General features: G+C 44.1%; 1 protein-coding gene across 2 annotated transcripts in view; it reads right to left on the bottom strand.

Moving 5' to 3' along the window:
- The window catches only part of Abtb3 (ankyrin repeat and BTB domain containing 3), a 270263-nt gene that overhangs the window by 102679 nt on the left and 148341 nt on the right, over window positions 1-19243 (bottom strand). For both annotated transcript variants that reach the window (XM_055627845.1, XM_055627844.1), the window contains exon 2: window positions 9553-9702. In XM_055627845.1, coding sequence (XP_055483820.1) covers window positions 9553-9702 — 150 coding nt within the window. The remainder of the gene's footprint in view (window positions 1-9552; window positions 9703-19243) is intronic.

The following is a 19243-nucleotide window of genomic DNA, read 5'->3' on the forward strand; positions in this document are numbered from 1 at the left end:
CTTACTCAGCCCAGGACCCAGGCTCATGGGATGGTGCCATCCACATTCAGGATAGATCTTCTTTCCTCAGTTAAACATTTTCTGGAAACAACCTCATAGACAAGGCCAGATGCATGTTTCCATGGAAATTCTAAAGTCATCAAGTTAACAGTCTAGATTAGCCAGCATGGCACCCTAGTTCCACAGATATCAATCAGGTGCTGCTCTTATCATTACTGACTATTAAGTAAGAGCTCTGCTCTTGAAGTTTTCACCCATGAGACTGTTCCAAGAGCTGAAAATCTCACCTCTGCTGCAAAAACAGTGGTTTCTACCACCAACCTGGAAAGAACAATCTTTGAATACAAAAACAGCTCTCTGTGTCCTCAGAGCGAGCTGGTCTGTGTTGATTCAGACTGTAGTGCAGCCCAGCCTAAATTACAGTCCTATCTGAAGAGAGGAATCGTATTACTTTCCTTCTACGCTGGGTCTTATCAGAGCATGCCTGTACACCAATTTCAGGCCTGTCTTAATGAATGCACAAAACACATTTGCAATTAGCAACATGCATTTGTGTGCCGACAATTCACACATGAAAGTCAACATCCAACGATGACGGTTTAATTTACACAGCAAATTATCCTTAAACACAATTTCTGCAGCACGCTCCTCCTGTGGGCTGCCTGCTTAGGTGAACCATGCATTTGCTTGGCCAATTCTTTCTTTGAACAGAAGCAGGGTGGGGCTTTTGAGGCACTTCACTAACCTTTGTATGTGTTTAATGTATGTGTTTAATGTTTGTGTGTGTGTCTGTTTGTGTACACATGTTAAGACCAGAGGTTGGCATCTGGTGTCTAGTCAGTTGTTCTTGGCCTTACTTTTTGAAACAGAGTCTCTCACTGAACCTTAGCTACTGATTTGACGAGGCTGGGAACACTGAGGATTCTCCTGTCTCCATCCCTGCTCCCTGATTCTAGGTGGGCTCTAGAGTTAGAGATGCTTTTCTGTGGATGTTGGGGTTCTAAACTCAGGCCCTCATACTTGCTTGAGAAGACTTTCCTGACTGAGCCATATTCCCAGCTCGGGAATTAACCTTTGAGACCTGACAGGACAGTACATGGGCTATCTGGTATGGAGGCTTCCTCCTGAGCAATGTGCACGTCATGTTTTTTTTTTTTTTAATTATACTTTATTTACTTTGTATCCCCCCTCTAGTTCCCTCCCTCCTCTCCTACCAATCCCTCCCTTTCTCCTCCTTCTCCACACACTCCCCTCCCCAAGTCCACTGGTAGGGGAGGGTTTCTTTTTCTTCCTTCTGATCCTAGTCTGTTAGGTCTCATCAGGAGTGGCTGCATTGTCTTCCTCTGTGGCCTGGTAAGGCTGCTCCCCCCTCAGGGGGAGGTGATCAAAGAACAGGCCAATCAGTTCATGTCAGAAGCAGTCCCTGTTCCTATAACTATGGAACCCACCGGACACTGAACTGCCATGGGCTACATCTGTGCAGGGGTTCTAGGTTATCTCCACGCATGGTACTTGGTTGGAGTATCAGTCTCAGGAAAGACCCCTATGCTCAGATTTTTTGGTTCTATTGCTCTCCTTGTGGACCTCCGGTCCTCTCCAGATCTAACTATTATTTCCCACTTCTTTTATAAGATTCCCTGCATTCTGCCCAAAGTTTGGCCATAAGTCTCAACATCTGCTTTGACAGTCTACAGGGCAGAGCCTTTCAGAGGCCCTCTGTGGGAGGCTCCTAACTTGTTTCCTGTTTTCTTCTTTTTCTGGTATCCATCCTCTTTGCCTTTCGGAGCGGGGCTTGAGCATTTTAGCTAGAGTCCTCCCTCTTGATTAGTTTCTTTAGGTGTACTGATTTTAGTAGGTTTATCCTATATGATATGTCTATATGAGTGAGTATATACTGTGTGTGTCTTTCTGCTTCTGGGATAGCTCACTCAGGATGATCCTTTCCAGATCCCACCATTTACCTGCAAATTTCATGATTTCCTTGTTTTCCATTGCTGAGTAATATTCCATTGTGTAGATGTACCACAATTTCTGTATCCATTCCTTAGTTGAGGGGCATCTGGGTTGTTTCCAGCTCTGGCTATTACAAATAAAACTGCTACAAACATGATTGAGCAAATGTCCTTATTGTGTGCTTGAGCCTCTTTTGGATATATGCCTGGGAGTAGTATAGCTGGATCTTGAGGAAGCGCTATTCCTTGTTGTCTGAGAAAGCACCAGATTGATTTCCAGAGTGGTTGTACAAATCTACATTCCCACCAGTAGTGGAGGAGGGTTCCCCTTTCTCCACAACCTCTCCAGCATGTGTTGTCACTTGAGGTTTTGATCTTGGCTATTCTGATGGGTGTAAGGTGAAATCTCAGGGTTGTTTTGATTTGCATTTCCCTGATGGCTAATGACGTTGAACATTTCTTTAAGTGCTTCTCTGCCATTTGATATTTCTCTATCGAGAACTCTCTGTTTAGCACTGTTCCCCATTTTTTAATTGGATTACTTGATTTGTTGTTTTTCAACTTCTTTAGTTCTTTATATATACTGGATATTAGCTCTCTGTCAGATAGAGGGTTGGTGAAGATTCTTTCTCAATCTGTAGGCAGTCGTTTTGTTTTGAGGACGGTGTCCTTTGCTTTACAGAAGCTTTTCAGTTTCATGAGGTCCCATTTATTGATTGTTGCTGTTAGAGCCAGTGCTGTTGGTGTTCTGTTCAGGAAGTTGTCTCCTGTACCAATGAGTTCTAGGGTCTTCCCCACTTTTTCTTCTAACTGATTTAATGTTTCTGGTTTTATGTTGAGGTCTTTGATCCACTTGGACTTTAGTTTTGTGCAGGGTGATAAATATGGATCTATTTGCATTTTTCTACATGTAGACATCCAGTTAGACCAGCACCATTTGTTGAAAATGCTACCTTTTTTCCATTGTATGGTTTTGGCATCTTTGTCAAAGATCAGGTGTCCATAAGTGTGTGGGTTTATTTCTGGGTCTTCTATTCAGTTCCATTGATCCACCATTCTGTTTCAATGCCAGTACCATGCAGTTTTTATTATTGTTGCTCTATAGTACAGCTTGAGATCAGGGATGGATATACCTCTAGAAGATATTTTATTGTAGAGGATTGTTTTTAGCAATTCTGGGTTTCTTGTTATTACATATGAAGTTGAGAATTTTTCTTTCCAGGTCTGTAAAGAATTGTGTTGGTAATTTGATGGGAATTGCATTGAATCTTTAGATTGCTTTTGGTAAGATGGCCATTTTTACTATGTTAATCCTGCCAAGCTATGAGCATGGTAGATCTTTCCATCTTCTGATATCTTCTTCTAATTCTTTCTTCAGAGCCTTGAATTTTTTTTCATACAAGTCTTTGACTTGCTTGGTTAGGGTTACACCAAGGTACCTTATGTCTTTTGTGGCTATTGTGAAGGGTGTTGTTACCTCAATTTCTTTCTCAGCCCTTTTGTCTTTTTTTTTTTTTAATTTTATTTTTCTCATTAGTTACATTTTGTTAATTCTGTATCCCAGCTGTATCCCTCATTCCCTCCCCAATCCCACCCTCCCTCCCTCATCTCCTCCCTGCCCCTTTCCAAGTCCACTGATGGGGAGGACCTCCTCCCCTTTCATATGACTCTGTTTTGTCAGGTATTTTCAGGACTGGCTGCAAAGTCCTCCTCTGTGGCCTAACAGTACTGCTCCTCCCTTGAGAGGTGGGGAGGTCAAAGAGCCAGTCATTGAGTTCCTGTTAGAAATAGTCCTTGTTCCCCTTACTATGGGAAACCAATTGATTACTGAGCTATCACGGGTCACATCCGAGCAGAGGTTCTAGGTTTTATCCTCTCATGGTCTTTGGTTGAGTGTCCATCTCAGAAAAGTACACAATAAGGACATTTGCTCAACCATGTTTGTAGCAGCTTTATTTGTAATAGCCAGAACCTTTTGTCTTTTGTATACAGGAGGGCTACTCATTTTTTTGAGTTAATTTTGTATCCAGCCACTTTGCTGCAGGACCTTTACCAGGTATTGACTGGGTGACCTGAGGTTGATCCCAATTAATTTCCACACCGTAGGCTTTCCTCTCACCTGGCAATCACAAACACTGGTGTTTTATGTCCCTGAGTTCAGTCTCCTGGTCACTGTGCCAACAGTGCTGTCTTGCTCCTCAGACACAGTGTCCTCCCGGGGCTGCCATCTTGTCGCTTCGCACATCATGTTTTAACCCCATATGTGGATTCTACAACTCGAGGGCAAAGGGCATTTCCCAGGAGAAGGTCCCAATGTGTGGTACCCTGCCTTCTGACAGTGCTTCACATGCCAGTTGCTTGGAGCCTTTGTACATCTCAAGATACCGTAGGAGTGTGTTAAGATGAAAATATACCTCACTTCCTCCTGGATACCTTGGAATCATATTCATAAATGTCACAGAATTATGTGTCCATCACACTTTCTGCTAGAACCTGTCATATCATGTGCTAATAAAAGCATAGAATGTGGAGCTGAAGAGATGGCTCAATACTTAAGAACACTTGCTGCTCCTCCAGAAGACCTGGGTTTGATTCCCAGCACCCATAGTGGCAGCTCACAACCATCTGTAACTCCAGTTCCAGGAGATCTGACATCCTATTTCGACTTCCTTGGGCACTTCACACATGTGCTGCACATATGAACACATAGGCAAAAACATTTATATATGTAAAACAAAAATAAATCTTAAAAAAAAGCACAGAATAACTATACCATGGTTTAAATGCAAAGAATTTTATTTTCTTTGTAGTCTTATATGTTATGCATTAAATATTGTTATTAGGCAGGGTCTCCAGACATCACTAGACTGCCAACAAGACCATGTCACTAAAAAGCTTTAGATCAACCACACAGCAAGGGGTCAGAAGATATTGTTACTGGGGTTATCTCTTGGCTTCAGGGGTCTAAAAAGGATGGGAATCCAACTTCCCAGCCCAGGGGCCAGGAAAGCAGCTATCTTATGACTGTTACAGTTTGCCTAAAAGGAGTCCCTCACTTAAAAGGCTCATCTGTTTGAGATTCAGCTCCTGGAGAGTAGTGTTGTTATTTTGGAAGGTTCTAGAAACTTCAGTAGGTGAAACCTAGGTGGAGGAAGTAGTTTCTGGGGATGGAACCTTGAGGGTATGGTTTTCCTGCTCTCTTCTTGTCTTGCTCTTAGCGTTCTGTTTGCAAGGAGGTTAAAAACAAACAACAACAAAAACCAACCAGACAAGCAAACAAACAAAAGAAGTACTCCCCTTGGCCACATACTCCCACCACTGTGATGGTCTGCCTCCTGGTGAGTCAAGAAACACAGAACCAAGTTGCCAGGGATGGAACCCTCTGAAACTGTGAGCCCACATAAACCTTTTTCTCTTAAGTTGTTCTGTCAAGTATTTTGTTACAGTGAAAGAAAAGTAATGAATGCAGTACCAGAGACAGCCTCCATCAACCTGCCCACTGACACCATGGCTTGCTGTTATAGAGATGCAGCATGTTCCCAAAGGAGGCCATATCCTGGGTGGGTCAGGGGTTCTACTGGGAGGAGGTACAGGTTAGGTTATGGGTCTAGATGCTTCTTACTGCTAGGATCTGCTGGAATTGCTGTATCAACTTCTGCACAATTTAGTAGTGCAGAAATCAACACTTCAGCCCCACCAGGAACTGATAGACAGCTAAGCTGTTAAACAATCAACAGAGTTTTTAACAAACACAGGTAATTTTCTTTGCTTGTTGTCCTGGTTAATTTTTATTGCCAATTTGACACAGTCAAGAAGTCGTAGGGGAAGAAGGGATTTTACAGGTAATTCTCAGACTAGGTTGCCCAGTGGTCAGGTCTGTGGGGGAACTGTCTGGACTACTGATTGATTGATGTGGGAAGGCCTAGCCCATTGTAGGTAGTTCCACCCCAAGGCAGGCAGTGATCTTGAGCTATACAAGAAAGCACGGTGAACATGAGCTGAGGAAGCAAGCCAGTAAGCAGCTCTCTTTTACTGCCTCTGCTTCAGTTCTTGCCTCCTGGCGCGGGCCTGAATTTGTGCCTGAGTGTAATCTGGAAGTGGAAGTTGAAATAAATCTTTTTCTCTTCTAGGCTCTGTTTGGTCATGAGCAAAACGTTTTCTCACAGCAACAGAGAAGAAATGAATAGACTTGACTGGTTGGAAAGCACAAGCCTAAATTAGGGGGTACAAACCTGGGCCACCCCAACTTTGACTGTTCCCCAGTGTAAGTTATCTTTGAATTGCTGTGACAAAATGCCTGGCAGAAACTAGAGAGGAAGGATTCACTTTATTCACAGGGTTCAGTCCTCTCTTGGTCCCATGTGCTTGGGCAGAAAATCATGATGGCAGGAATGTGTGGCAAAGGTTGTTTTTTGCTTTGTGGGTACAAAATAGAGAAGGAGGCAGACAGGAAGAGGCTGAAGTGAGACCGAGAGACCAAAGGATTAAAAGTCAGTGGCTATTATTTTAAAGTTTAAAGCACAAGCCTGAACTAAGGCCAGCCAAGTGGAGATATGTCCAGCCACCTTCAGGGAAGACCTAGCCTTAATGTCCTGAGGCGAAGAACTAGTCTTACTGCATTCTTTCCTGCCCACTAGAGATACAGTTGCTAGGAAACCAGCCCATCTCTCTAGGAAAGGAAGCCATTAATAGTTTGGGGGCCTTCCTATAGCCAATCAATTCAAAATGCAACATCCCCTTTTGTGTTTTGACCAATAGATGCTTGCCAGGCAGGAATCTCCCTCCTTTGGGAATGCTGGGAGGGACCAGAATCTTTAAATCACCCAACTCACCTGAGCAAGAGGCCCTTACCGCTTCGGTGGTGAGGATGTGAGCCCAAGCTGTAGCTTGTAATAAAAAGATCATGTGTTTTGCAATAGACTTGACTCCTGGTGGTGGTCTTTGGGGTCTCGCAAATTGGGTACAAAAAGACACAGATCTCCAAGTGATCTGCTTCCTCTAACTTGACCCCTGCCTCCTACCTTTTGCTACCTGCCAATAATGCTATCATATTATGAATCCTTCAAGATGTGAAACCATCCACTAGGACCAAACCTCCACGATCCCATTGCTTCTGAAACTCCATCACAGTCACACCTACAAGAATGCTTCTTAGTTCTTTAAACATTTCTTAATTTTTGTACACTTATTTTTTTGTATGCTGTGTGTATGTGCGTACATGGATGTGTGTGGATGTTCCAGGGTATACATGTGGGTGTCAGAGGACAACTTAAAGTTCTCTTCCTTTACCATGTGGTTCTGAGTCATCAGGTTTGGCAGCAGCACCTTTACCCACTGAGCCACCTCAATTGTCCTCCCAATTGTTGAACCCAATCAAGTTAGCTAGCAAAACTGACCATCATATCCTCCCTTGTTTCCTTTATCCTTTTTTGGGGGCCTCCCTCTTTTTCTTCTTTCTTCACTTTCTTTCTTTTTGTGCTTCATACTTCCTGAGGCACAAATGTACCACATATCTGATGCTATTCTAACAGTGAACAAGTCAAATATTTGTCCTGTCAGAAAGAGAGAATGCTTCCAGCAGGGAGAGAAGCAATAAGAAAAAGTAAAAAAGTGAAATGTGGAGTGTCATTAGGAGAGGGGAGGGAGGAGATTGTTACTGGTGCTGGCTTTTTAATTGGGGTAATAAAAAATGTTCTAAAACAGACAGTGGTTATGGCTGCACTGCTTGGTAACTATGCTAGAAATGACTGAACTAGAGGCATAGGTAAGCTGTGCCTCAATAAGTAGACTATGGAAACAGAAATGCATGAAGTATGCTGTAGGATGGTAAGTGCTGGACATAACATTCAAGAGTTGTAGGGGATGAAGGTTGCTATGAACCAATGGACTGCATGCTTATGTCCTCCCCCAATTCACATGTGGAAGTCCTCCAGTGTTGTGGTATTAGAAAGCAGGGCATTTGGTAGATGTTTAGGGTTGGGTAAGTTCTGGGAATGGGGGGGGGGCTTCATAATAGGCCCTTATAGGAAGCAGTAGTGAGAAGGTACCAACTGTAAGCCAGGCAGACAGCCCTCACCAGGAGCTGAGTTTCTGACCCTGGACTTCCCACCCTCTAGAACTGTGAGAAATAAATGCCTCTCCCCATTGTGTGAGGGTACCCGAGGCCAGAGGAGGTGATGGAACTCCTGGAGTTGGAGTTACAGGTGGATGTGAGCCCCCTGACATGGGTGGTGGGAACTGAGTTAAACTCCTCTGCAAGACTAGCAAGTGCTCTTAACTGTTAAGCCATATCTCCAGAGCCTAAATGCTTGTCTTTTTAGCCACCCTGTCTACTCTTGTTTTTTGTTTTAATAGCCTGAAGTAAGACTAAGATTCTTAGAGAGTTATTGCTTCACAGGGTTGAGAAGCAAGACATAAAGAGTTGTTTTGGCTGAGGGGGCAGTGTTGGGAGTTGGTCTAGAGCTATATATTTTAATGCTAATTACTGGCACCCAAGATCTGGTCTGCACCCTCTCATGTACACCTGTCCTTCTTGTATAAATCTTGCTTCACCTAATTTAAAGCTGATTGGTTAATTAAAAAAAAAAAAACGCTGAAGCTTAGGGATTGGCAAAAGAAAGGGAGGTGGAGCTTGGGGTTGGCAGGCTAGGGTTGAGGGACCATGAAGAGAGGAGGAGAGAGAATCAGAGGAGAAAGAAAACGGACCGACACCATGGGCTAGCATAGGAAAGGAACACACAGTCAGATCAGCATGGATGGAGGAGATGGAGAACATTAATAAGTATTTTGGGACCATAGATGGGAAGTAGCTAGAGATTGAGGTTGAGAGGTTAATATCTGCAATACTCCAGATAAAGGCTATTTTATTAAATACAAAAGGTGTCTGTGTGTTTATTTGATTGACAATGGGTTATATAATACCACTGGAATAATTATAGCCTAATAATAAACATTCATTAGGTTACACTTTTTACATTTACCACAACAGAGCAGTCTGTGCAAAGGTCCTGAGGTTTTGCTATTGTCGTCAAGGAGCAGAAAGGACCAAAGGGAGAACAGAGAGTAGTGAGGGGGAAGCTTGAGAGCAGTTCTGAGGACTTTGGCTTGTCCTGTGGGTCAGAAACAGACCAGTGGAATATTCTGAACAGAAGAGAGAAATGATCTGATATGTGCTTTCAACAGATGCTGCTGTAAACATCAACCACTAATGGGCATCATTTAGAGAACATGTATATTGCCTGCAGCAGGCAGGGTACCAAGCCCTGAGATGGGTATCTATGCATCCTGTACTAGAACATTGCCCGGTGCTGGCTGAGATGATGTCTTCAATGTAACTGAAAAGGAAACTGAGGCTCAGGACAGATGAGGACTAGATTTCACTACAGTAATGACAGAGCTGGGAGATTTACCAGGCCTTTCTTCCTCTAGAGCCCTCATCTTTCCTAATTTCACTGTAACTGCCTTGTGCACATAGCAAGCACCCTATAAAGGTACCCTGGACAGGTCGCTATGAACACATGCGGCATGAAAAGCATGTCACTTTGGACAGAGAGAGGCTATGTGGTTTGGGCACCAGGCTGAGAAGCCAGCATCCACTTACTGAGCTCAGCGATGCTGCCCACCCGTGTGGCCAGCAGGGACTGTTCGATGGTCCTCAACTCTGACTGGCTGAACATGGGTAGCTCTCCTGGCTTGCTGGGCCGCTGTGGATCTCGGTGCAGGTTCAGGCTCTCTGGCAGGCTCAGCACACCTGCAGTGGAGGAGGGACAAGGAAGACAACAAATTGTTACTTTTCAATTCTCCAAGGGAGAGGAAGCAAACTTCAAACTGTGGAAGCTGAGATGGAAATCCACACTCTGGAACCCCAACCACTTTTGAGACAGGTAGAATACAAAGCTAAAGTTGGTGCTTGGATGGCCTTGAATCCTTCTACCTCTATCTCCTGAGTTCTGGGATTACAGGTGTGCATAACCACGTCCAGCTTATTCAGTGCTGGGAATCAAACCAGGCTTCACCCATGCTAGGCTAGCAGAAACCAACTGAGCTGCATCTCTAGCTCTGGACTCCTTTTAGACATATATGTTGATTTTAACAAATATGTGAGCATTTTTCTGGATACTCAATTTCCAAAGACCATGAAATAGAATGGTTCCCTGGTCCTTTCAGGGAATCTGTTCGCTGAGAGATACTTCTCCTGAACCTAGAAATCACTGCCTCATCCTTTCTCCCAGAGGCAGCCTAAGCATTCAGGGATGGGGCAGGGCATTCCTGCTGGTCTCTACTGCAAGTCCTCTGAGGACTTCCTTAGTTGGCTCAATAAATGGAACTGGTGTGGAATGGCTGTGTGACCTGTGAGGCAAAGCTGTGGGCTATCTCTGTCGTGATATATATGGGGATGGGGCTTGGAGGAAAGTCCCTAGGACTTCTGTATCCTGTACAGTGAATCTCCATGGAAATCTCTAGAACACATTACTCTTCTGTCCCTTTCTGTTCTGTAAACATTTAATGAGGACATAAAATGTAGCTAAAACAGAGCTTAAACAGAGCTTAAAACGTGGCTTAAAAAGAGGCACTTACCCACCCTTAACCATCCAGGAGGAAATTGAATTTCAAGTCTGATTAATTAACTTACTTTGGTCAATGGTATATTAACAGACAGGATAGACTCAGAGCCCTGAAAAGTGCTTATGATATTGAACTTGCTATCTTGAGCTTTGCCTTTATCATGAGCAGAACAAGCCCTGTCTAGCCTTGCCATCTAAGGAAGGTGAGAGAGAATACAGTGGTATTCCCCAGCCAAATAAAGACACACACACACACACACACACACACACACACACACACACACACTCACACACGCACTCACACACCCACGCACAATAGAAAGACAGAAAGCGAGAGAAACATGAATGCTCAGAAAATAACCTAGGAACAGTAACACATAATCAGCATACAGATACTGATGATGTAAATCAACAGGCAGAGGGAGATGAAGCAGAATGTAAAGCCGGCAGCTCAACTTCACTCTTCACCGGGCTCAAATCACAGACCCATATCCTGTCACTCATTGTGCTTGGCTGAGAGCACAGGGAAGGCAGCTAGAGTAAACATTGTTTTCAGTGAATGATAACAGTAGCTAAAGAATGCAAAGGATACAAACGCCCATTCAATTTTAAGACTCATACAGTCCTGAAATTCATCAGATAAATTTCCATTAAAAACCCTTCTCCAAGTGCTTATTTGTCAAACTCTTTGTAGCTCCAAAGGATGTGCTTTGTATCACAGCCCAGCACACACACAAATTGCTTTTCATGTTTGCCTTCAAAATATCTTCCACAGAAAACTGCCTGCCCTTACTGTGTGGTTGCAGCCTCTGTTTTTGTTTTCCCCCTTCTATATTATCAATTAAAAAAACGATGGCTGTTGCCCCCTAAAGTGATCTGAGGTCTCGCTAATGAGTTGGAACAGTCAGTGTGCTTGTGAAACATCACAGCCTGGCAGACAGGCCAAGACAACATTACTATTCACTGGATATTGGAGGAGGTTTCAGCTTTTATGGAGGGAAGACCAGACCTTCAGAGAGATTCCACTATGCAAGGGACCCTTCTGTCTCTCTAACATCCTCTCATTGGATCCAGGCAGGGAGGTTCTGAGTTCTCTCTCCCTCACAGACCTGAGTGTCAGAGGCCAGACCAAGCAGCTGTTGCCATGGCAACAAATCTTGGGTTAATCTTGCTTCTGGAGTCCCTGATGTCTCTGTGGCTCTAACACAGGGACCTCCTACACCCTCTAAATGGTCACTACAAATGATACCAGAAAATCATGACCTAGAGTAGGAAGTGAGGTGAAGTTTCATGGATCCCCCACTTTCTGGCAGTGGGGAGCAGGATCAAAGGGAACAGGGCAGAGTGAGGTCCTGACCACTGGGGAAGAGGGGCAGACAGCACGGTATCAGTTCAGGCCCTCAGGTGCTCCTAAAAGTTTGATCCCAAGGTTTTCATCATTGAATGCATGTTAACCCAAATCTGTATGCTGCGATCCACAGGGGTCACTGGGCACAGGAGAGTTTGGAACTTTAGCCTGACAGTTTCTGTGCTTGCTCTAGACAGGTCAGAGGACCTCCCTGGATCTCAGTGTCCTCTTCTATGAAGTAGGGGAGTGGGATGAAGCACTGAATTTCTCTTTTCCTCTGGGGAGAAGGATGTGAAATAAGATCTCGTGGGCTATCTTTCATGTGTTAAGCAGAAAGGTTCTCCACACATCGACCTGAGATGAAAGTTGGCGTACAAACGCCAGCTCTGGATATCTTCAAGCGTCATTGCACAGATGAACAATCCCCCTTGGAATTGCTTGTCCTTTTGGAGAGTTATGAAATTCAAATGTGGAAATGTCATTTATTCAAAGAAGCTTTAAGAACTAGATGACAGAGATTTGCAAACTCTGTAATTGATCTATTATGCAAAGATTATGTATTAGGGTTTTATTTTCTTTTTGAGAACTCCATATACAGTGTCTTAGTTTGGGTTTTATTGCTGTAAGGAGACACCATGACCATGGCAACTCTTATAAAAGAAAACATTTAATTGGGGCTGGCTTACAGTTCAGAGTTTAATCCATTATTGTTGTAGCAGGAAGCATGGAGGCACACAGGCACACAAGGTGCTGGAGAGAGATTTCTGCATCTGGATCAGTAGGATCGGGTAGAAAGAGTGACACTGGGCCTGACTTGAACTTCTGAAGCTTCAAAGCCCACTCCCAATGACATGTCCTCCAACAAGGCTGCAAGGCCTCTTAATGTCACTCCATATGGACCCATGGGGGCCATTTTCATTCAAACCACCACATAGAACTTTACACATAAATTGAAATAATTATATTTTTTTAATGTAAAAAAGTATCTTGGTGACTAAGAAGGCCTGAACATCATATTTTAAAGTGTGATGCAAGCCTATTATTGGAGTTGAGGACAGTATGGCTTAGTGATTAAGACCCAAGTTCAAACAAGGTTTAGGGGCATAGGAGAGATGGCTCGGCAGTCATGTATTTGCTGTAAGCATGAGGACCTGAAAAAAAAAACAACATGTAAAAGCCAGATATGGTAGCATGCACCTGTAACCCTATCCGTGGTGTGTGTGTGTGTGTGTGTGTGTGTGTGTGTGTGTGTGTGTGTGTGTATGTATAGGAGCTTGCTAGCCAGCTGGTCCAACCATGTCTAAAAAGATAATGTTGAGACTGAGAGAAAGATGCTGATGTTGGCTTATGGCCTCTACATGTGCACACACATGCACACTCATTAGTGCACACACACAGTGCATCTGAGAAATCGTCTTTGTGAGATTCTGTGATGTTTGGTGTATTTTTTATTTGGCTGAGGAAGGAGTGCATTCAAATCCTAAAAAAGGGTTGATGGCTCAAAAAGAATACTATCAGCTCATGCCTGTGAATGTCACCACACTCACTGCAGAAAGTCTAGCATGGCATGACCCCAAAAGCTGAGTTCTTCTCAAAAAGGATAAAACTCCAATCTCCAGGCAGTTCCACCTGATGCTGAGAGCAGCTAAACAGTGGGATTGGGAGTTTATTAAGATGATTAAGTATAACAACATACTGAGACCCTCTGGCCTCAGTGTGAGAGCCTCATAGACACTGCCCTACCAAACATGAAGTCTCATCTGTTTAACATCTGGTTTCAGTGAGGATCATCTTTCCAAAATCTTGGGTAACTGGAGAGTCTTCTGGTCCAGTTACTGAGAACATAAAATGTAAGAAGTGCTGCTCTGCATGGGATCTTAGACACACCATGTCTAGCATCTCCTATGTCATCGGGGTCTCAGACATGCTGCTCTCTCAGCCTGCTTCCTTTCTGAGGTACACAGCACGGTCATACAGCAGATCCCGGTCAAGGATGTATTTTCCCACGAGGAGAAATCCATGCTAGCCAGTACCCAGCCTTCATCCACTCACTCTCAGGGATGATGCATTGATGACAATGAAAGAGGAGGAGGCCAGCCAAGCTTTACTGAGCACCAGCTGGGGCAGACACTCCACCAAGTACTTTCTATGTTTAGATTAAAATTTATTGAATTCTCACAGCTACACTAGACTAGGAAACTCCATTGTTGTTATTATTATTGTTGTTGTTATTTGGAGACACAATAAGCTAACAGTTTAGAACAGTCTCTGGATTCAAATGATCTTCCTCTAACCATAACTATATCACTCAACACTCTTTTCATTTCTAGCACCTACAGTAGCTTGATACTCTATTCCTACAGGTTCTATATTTTTGTTACTTCATGTGGGTAACCAAGAATTATGATGTAGCAATGAAGAAGCCAGAATCAGAAGATGACACGTGCCATGCTGGGGGGGGGGGAGGGATGATGATATGGGCCTGGTCCTCTTGGCACAGGCTTGGGTTCTGTCTCCTCTGCCTCTGGCTGAAAGAGGAGAGTTGATTGTACTGGTACTGTCTGCCAACCTGTATTCCATTAAGTAAGTGAGAAGCAGAAAGCAGGGGTCCTGGCAGCAGGCTCAGCTTTACCAAACAGGAAGGAAGCAGCCTTGGAAGAGAAGCATCCTGGCTGGGTGCCAATACCTACTGTACCCCCTTGCATAGGTGTGGCCAGGCTCTGACTTGCTCTGAACCTGCTCTGCCCTCTGCAGTGTTTGATATTGCTTTCCCTGTGGCTGGCGAAGAGGTAGGAATGGGATAATATATATGGACAACCTGGCACAGAGAACAGAGTCAATAAATGTTTGCTAATAAAGTGAGTAAATGAAGTTCTTTGGAGCTAAAGATTTAGGAAGTCAATAACTCAGTCACTGCCAGAAGGCTTTCTTTTACTGTTAAATTTATGAGAAACAAAATGGAAATATCAGGGTTTTCTTTTTTTAGTGCCTATGCCACCATCTTGGAGCCCCCCTTATTTTAAAAGACTGGCAGCAGGAAGCAGATTTCGGGTTGGTTTAATGAGCCCATTGTCCATGAGAGGCAGCCCTTTCCTGTTAGTGTGGGCAGGGTTTCTGGCTCATGCTTTGCCCAAGAATGAATCTCCTTTTAGAGATCTTTCTTAAAAATATTGTACTCAGGGCACTTAGGAATGAGAGCGGAGGAAGCATAAATGTAGAGTCTTTCTAGAAATGGGCACTAGGACACACTGGGATGTGGAGTCTGAAACATTTCTAAGGAAGGATGTGCTGACCGTCAGAAAACTCAAATGCTGGGCCTGAGGCCTGAGGCCTGAGGCTTAGCTGTGAAGAGAGACCCCCACTAGCTGGAATACTGTAGAAGAAACAGTGGAGCTGCCCCAGGCAAGCCAAAGGCAGCCTTAGAATTTCAGATGCTTCCTAGGGACTCAGTACCAGCTGGGATTGAGAATCGACCCTATGGAGCAGTTCAAAGAGCCAGAGTTCTGAGTTTCGGAGGCCAGGTTTGGACCAAACACTGATGCATTTAGTTAGCCTCCCTTTAAATACCAGTTTCCTTGGGAATATTACAGAATAATGGAGAACATTCTAGCATAACCCCCACAGTGCCACTGGAAGATTAAATGAGTGAAATACATTTTGCTCTCTATAAATAGTTCAATAATGGCAGCTGCTATTATCATTATAATTGTTGTTGGAGGACAGTCTGGGGAGGAACAAAGGCCCAGAGGCATGTGCTCAGGGTGTGGGGAAGCAGAGGGTGCAGAGGTGGTAAGTGGGCCAGCAGTGGTGGGTCATGGAGGACTGACTCTAGTTACTGGCCACAATCTACCTTCACCTACAGGGCACTATGCTTCTCTCTCTGGAAACAGTGGCTTCACACCAGGGCATCTCCACTACTCTCTCTCCACCTCCCTCTCCACTTACATTGGTCTAGCTAGCTTAAGGCTGTCTTTCAGAGCCTGACTTGAGATGGCAAGGACTTATAGAAGCTCCAGGCCCTGCATTTGAGAAGTTTTTAGTCAAGTAGCCAGGGAGACAGTGAGAAGTGCAGCAGAGACTGCCAAAAGCAGAGACAGAGAGGTGGGACAGGTAGAATGGAGTCACAGGCAGGAAGTGGCCCAAGGTGACCCCCACAAGCTGTCCTTCCTTCTGTGAGCCAGGCAGCCAACTTTTCCTCCATCCCAGCTAGGGATGGCATAGGACTACTTCCTCCGTGGGCTTAGTGCACAGTGGCAGTTATGCTGTTCTGAAGAGAGGCAAGGCAGAGAGACAATAGGGATGTCAGTATGGCTCTAACACAGATGACATAATGAGAATGCTAATTGGAGGAGGAAAAAAGCCAAGGGTTAAAAGCTCAAATCATTCACTCATCCTGTGAACATCAGCTGAATACCTACTAGGTGCCAGGCAATGTTCTAGGTGCTCAAGATCTGGTAGCAAAGTACTGGAGAGCTGTGATATTTTAGTATTTAGATATTGTGTTTAATATTTAGATATTGTGTTCCAAATGAATATTTGAACACATGATTAGAATACTCAGGCAACAGGCAGTAAGTGCCACAGAGGAAGTGGCAGGAAAAGCGGAAGGAGTAATGAAGCTGTTTCCGAAGCAGAGGCTTGAAGGAAGTGATGTGCATGCCTATCAGATATCCTGGGTGAAGAGCAGGGCAACAGTGGGGACTGTAGGGGGATTGGCTAAAGCCCAAAGTGTGGTGTGTGCTGGACCTATTGGAGAAAAGAACAGGAGAAGTTGCCTGGGTGATGAAGCGCTGAGGATGGATTGGGTAAAGTCTCATGGGTGACTCAAAGAATTTGACTCTGACTCGGAACAAGGAAGGAGCCACTGGAGGTTTCAGAATGGGGAAGGATGGAATTGGGCCTGTTTTTGAAGGGCCACTCCAGCTGGTGAGGCGATCACGGACTGCAGGGACTAGGGCAGAGTCGGTGTATTGTAAAACAGGCCAAGCAATGAAGACGCTAAGTGGGGGAAGAAATGGGTTTGTATTTACTAAAGGAGACTGCGTTTGGAAAACATGTGAAGCACACTTGAGAGCCGTGTGCACACTTCCCTGTTTCTCATCTCCCAGGGCGCGGTCTTACCATGTGAGCCCTAGTGGCAGTTATTTCTTTCTCACTATATTGGCTCCCTTCCCCACTCCGCCCCTTTCCTTCCCAGGGTTCTGCCTCTACTCTATCATCCATGCAGCCTCTCTGCATAGTTCCCAGTGGCACCTATCTTGAATAGGCTTAACAGGGAAGAAAACCACATTTCCCAGATTCCCCATGTCTTCATGAGGGGACTCCTAGGACTCTGGATTAAGAGAATATTTGCTTTAGACTCCAACTCCTAAGAGCCTCGGGAAAATGTCATCATAGAACTCCCATAGGGTCTTGGGTAGCTGTGGAAGAGTCAGGGGTGATCTGCTCTTGGAGATGAGCTCCCAAAAGGGAGGAGTGTGGTCTCTGGATAGTTTTCTGCAAAGCATCTCACTTGATCACTGTACAACGGTGACATGGTGGGAGAAAACTGGCAAGGGGCATGATAAAACTCAGCCTTGGGGCATGACTGACAGGAAATTTCTATGAGTTAGAAATAGGCTTTGACATTTCAATTAATTTCATGGAAATAGATTAGGCAGATTTTTGGACAATCAGGACTGATTCGCTCTATTTCAAGTTGATTTTTGTGCATCTGTCTCCTAGATATTTGTAATCCAAATGTATATATCCATCCATTCCACATAACCAGTCAATTTTATTAACCAAATAAAATTTTGATGATCTACAATGTGCTAAATCACAGAGACATGGTAGGAAATATAACAGAGTAGCTGCTTTCATACATTCTTTTATCATATATCCTGTCTTTCTTTCTGTCCTTCTGTCTACGGACTCCATACCCTGAGCCTGTTTGGGACTGTGATGAGAAGTAAGACATGCTGAAGAGGCCATTAGGAGACTCACTGAGACGGCAGGGTGTCCATGCCCACAGGAATTGCAGGCACTGTAATGCGGCATGCCGCGTGGATGCAGAGGAAAGAACTAGTGTTCCACGTGGGGTAGGCCAGGAATGGCTTTATGGACCAGAGATACTAATCTTTAAAAATGAATCCAGTTCAAAAGGTGAACTGGATGGGCTGGGGGGAAGGTCTAAAGGCAAAAAAACAGATGTATTATGGTGACTATATGATGATGGTTATTGCTGGAGCAACAAGTAGAAGGGAAGTTCAATGGAGTGGGTAGGGATAGGTCAGAGTGGTCAAACGGCAGGGTGACTCACTGAGTTCCTATATCATTGAGTTCAAGTGGCTTCCCCAAGAGCTAGTTCTGGTGTCTCATTCCATACCTACATGAGGCCAGGGTTCTTGACGACATTATGGTTAGAATGAGCTTGGGGGATATAGCACATTTCTCCGCTCAGGCTGCCAGCAAACTCAGAGAAATGCAATATCCATACTGTCCTCTGTCCCTCAGCTGTCTAGGACCTGAGTGTTGCCTATGTGCTCCTCTGGCTTACATTTGACCTCTTTGATTTCCCTGGGCTCTGAACAGCATATCTTACCTTCCCTCCGACCTTCACAGCTCAGGCAGCCCCTGGGTTTGGTTGAGTGAGACCCCTGGCTGGATGTTGTCCCTTCAGAACTCTCTAACAAAGTTCATCCTAGAATGAGCTCTTTCCTTCCTAAGATATTGAAACCATGGCATCAGTCACAAGTTGGTATCCTTTTTCTTAGATGTGCCTTTACCATCTTGCTCCCACTATAGACATTCACTTAAAATGCCGAAAATATTTTCAAAACAATAATCATAAAGTTGTACATACGCTTTTGAAAAGCCTTAACAGTGAAAGCTGTAAGCACAAAGCACCATCCATTTCTTTCCCTGTGCTTACCCCACTCTCCCAGGGGAATCTATTACCAGTTTCTTATGTAAGATCTTTCTATCAATAATCACTAACTCATTCATTCATTCACCCTTTACTAAGTCCAAACAATGTGCAGGTTCTCCATAGGATAATGGTTCTTGCCCTCATAGAACACAGAATCTAGCCAAAGGGACTAACATCCATTTAATGAGCACACAAGAAACAATGCAAGTACAACTTTGTAAAACACCATCAAGAAAATGTCCATGAATGTACAATGTGGAAGGTAGGCAGTAGTATCTAATTTAATTTAATATCATATTATTTTAAGTAAAAGAACATTCCTAGTAGCCATTGTCATGTTTCCTTTGTTTCTAGGTCATCATCGTCTGCCCAGCTTGTTTATTTTAAATAGAAAGTCAGATTGTCAGTAATGGAAAAGTTCTTTGAATATTAAGAAATCATCCCTTTGCTGACATATGTCCTGCACACA

The sequence above is a fragment of the Psammomys obesus genome, unplaced genomic scaffold (assembly GCF_907164565.1).
Source record: "Psammomys obesus unplaced genomic scaffold, mPsaObe1.curated_primary_1811, whole genome shotgun sequence".
Lineage (NCBI taxonomy): Eukaryota > Metazoa > Chordata > Mammalia > Rodentia > Muridae > Psammomys > Psammomys obesus.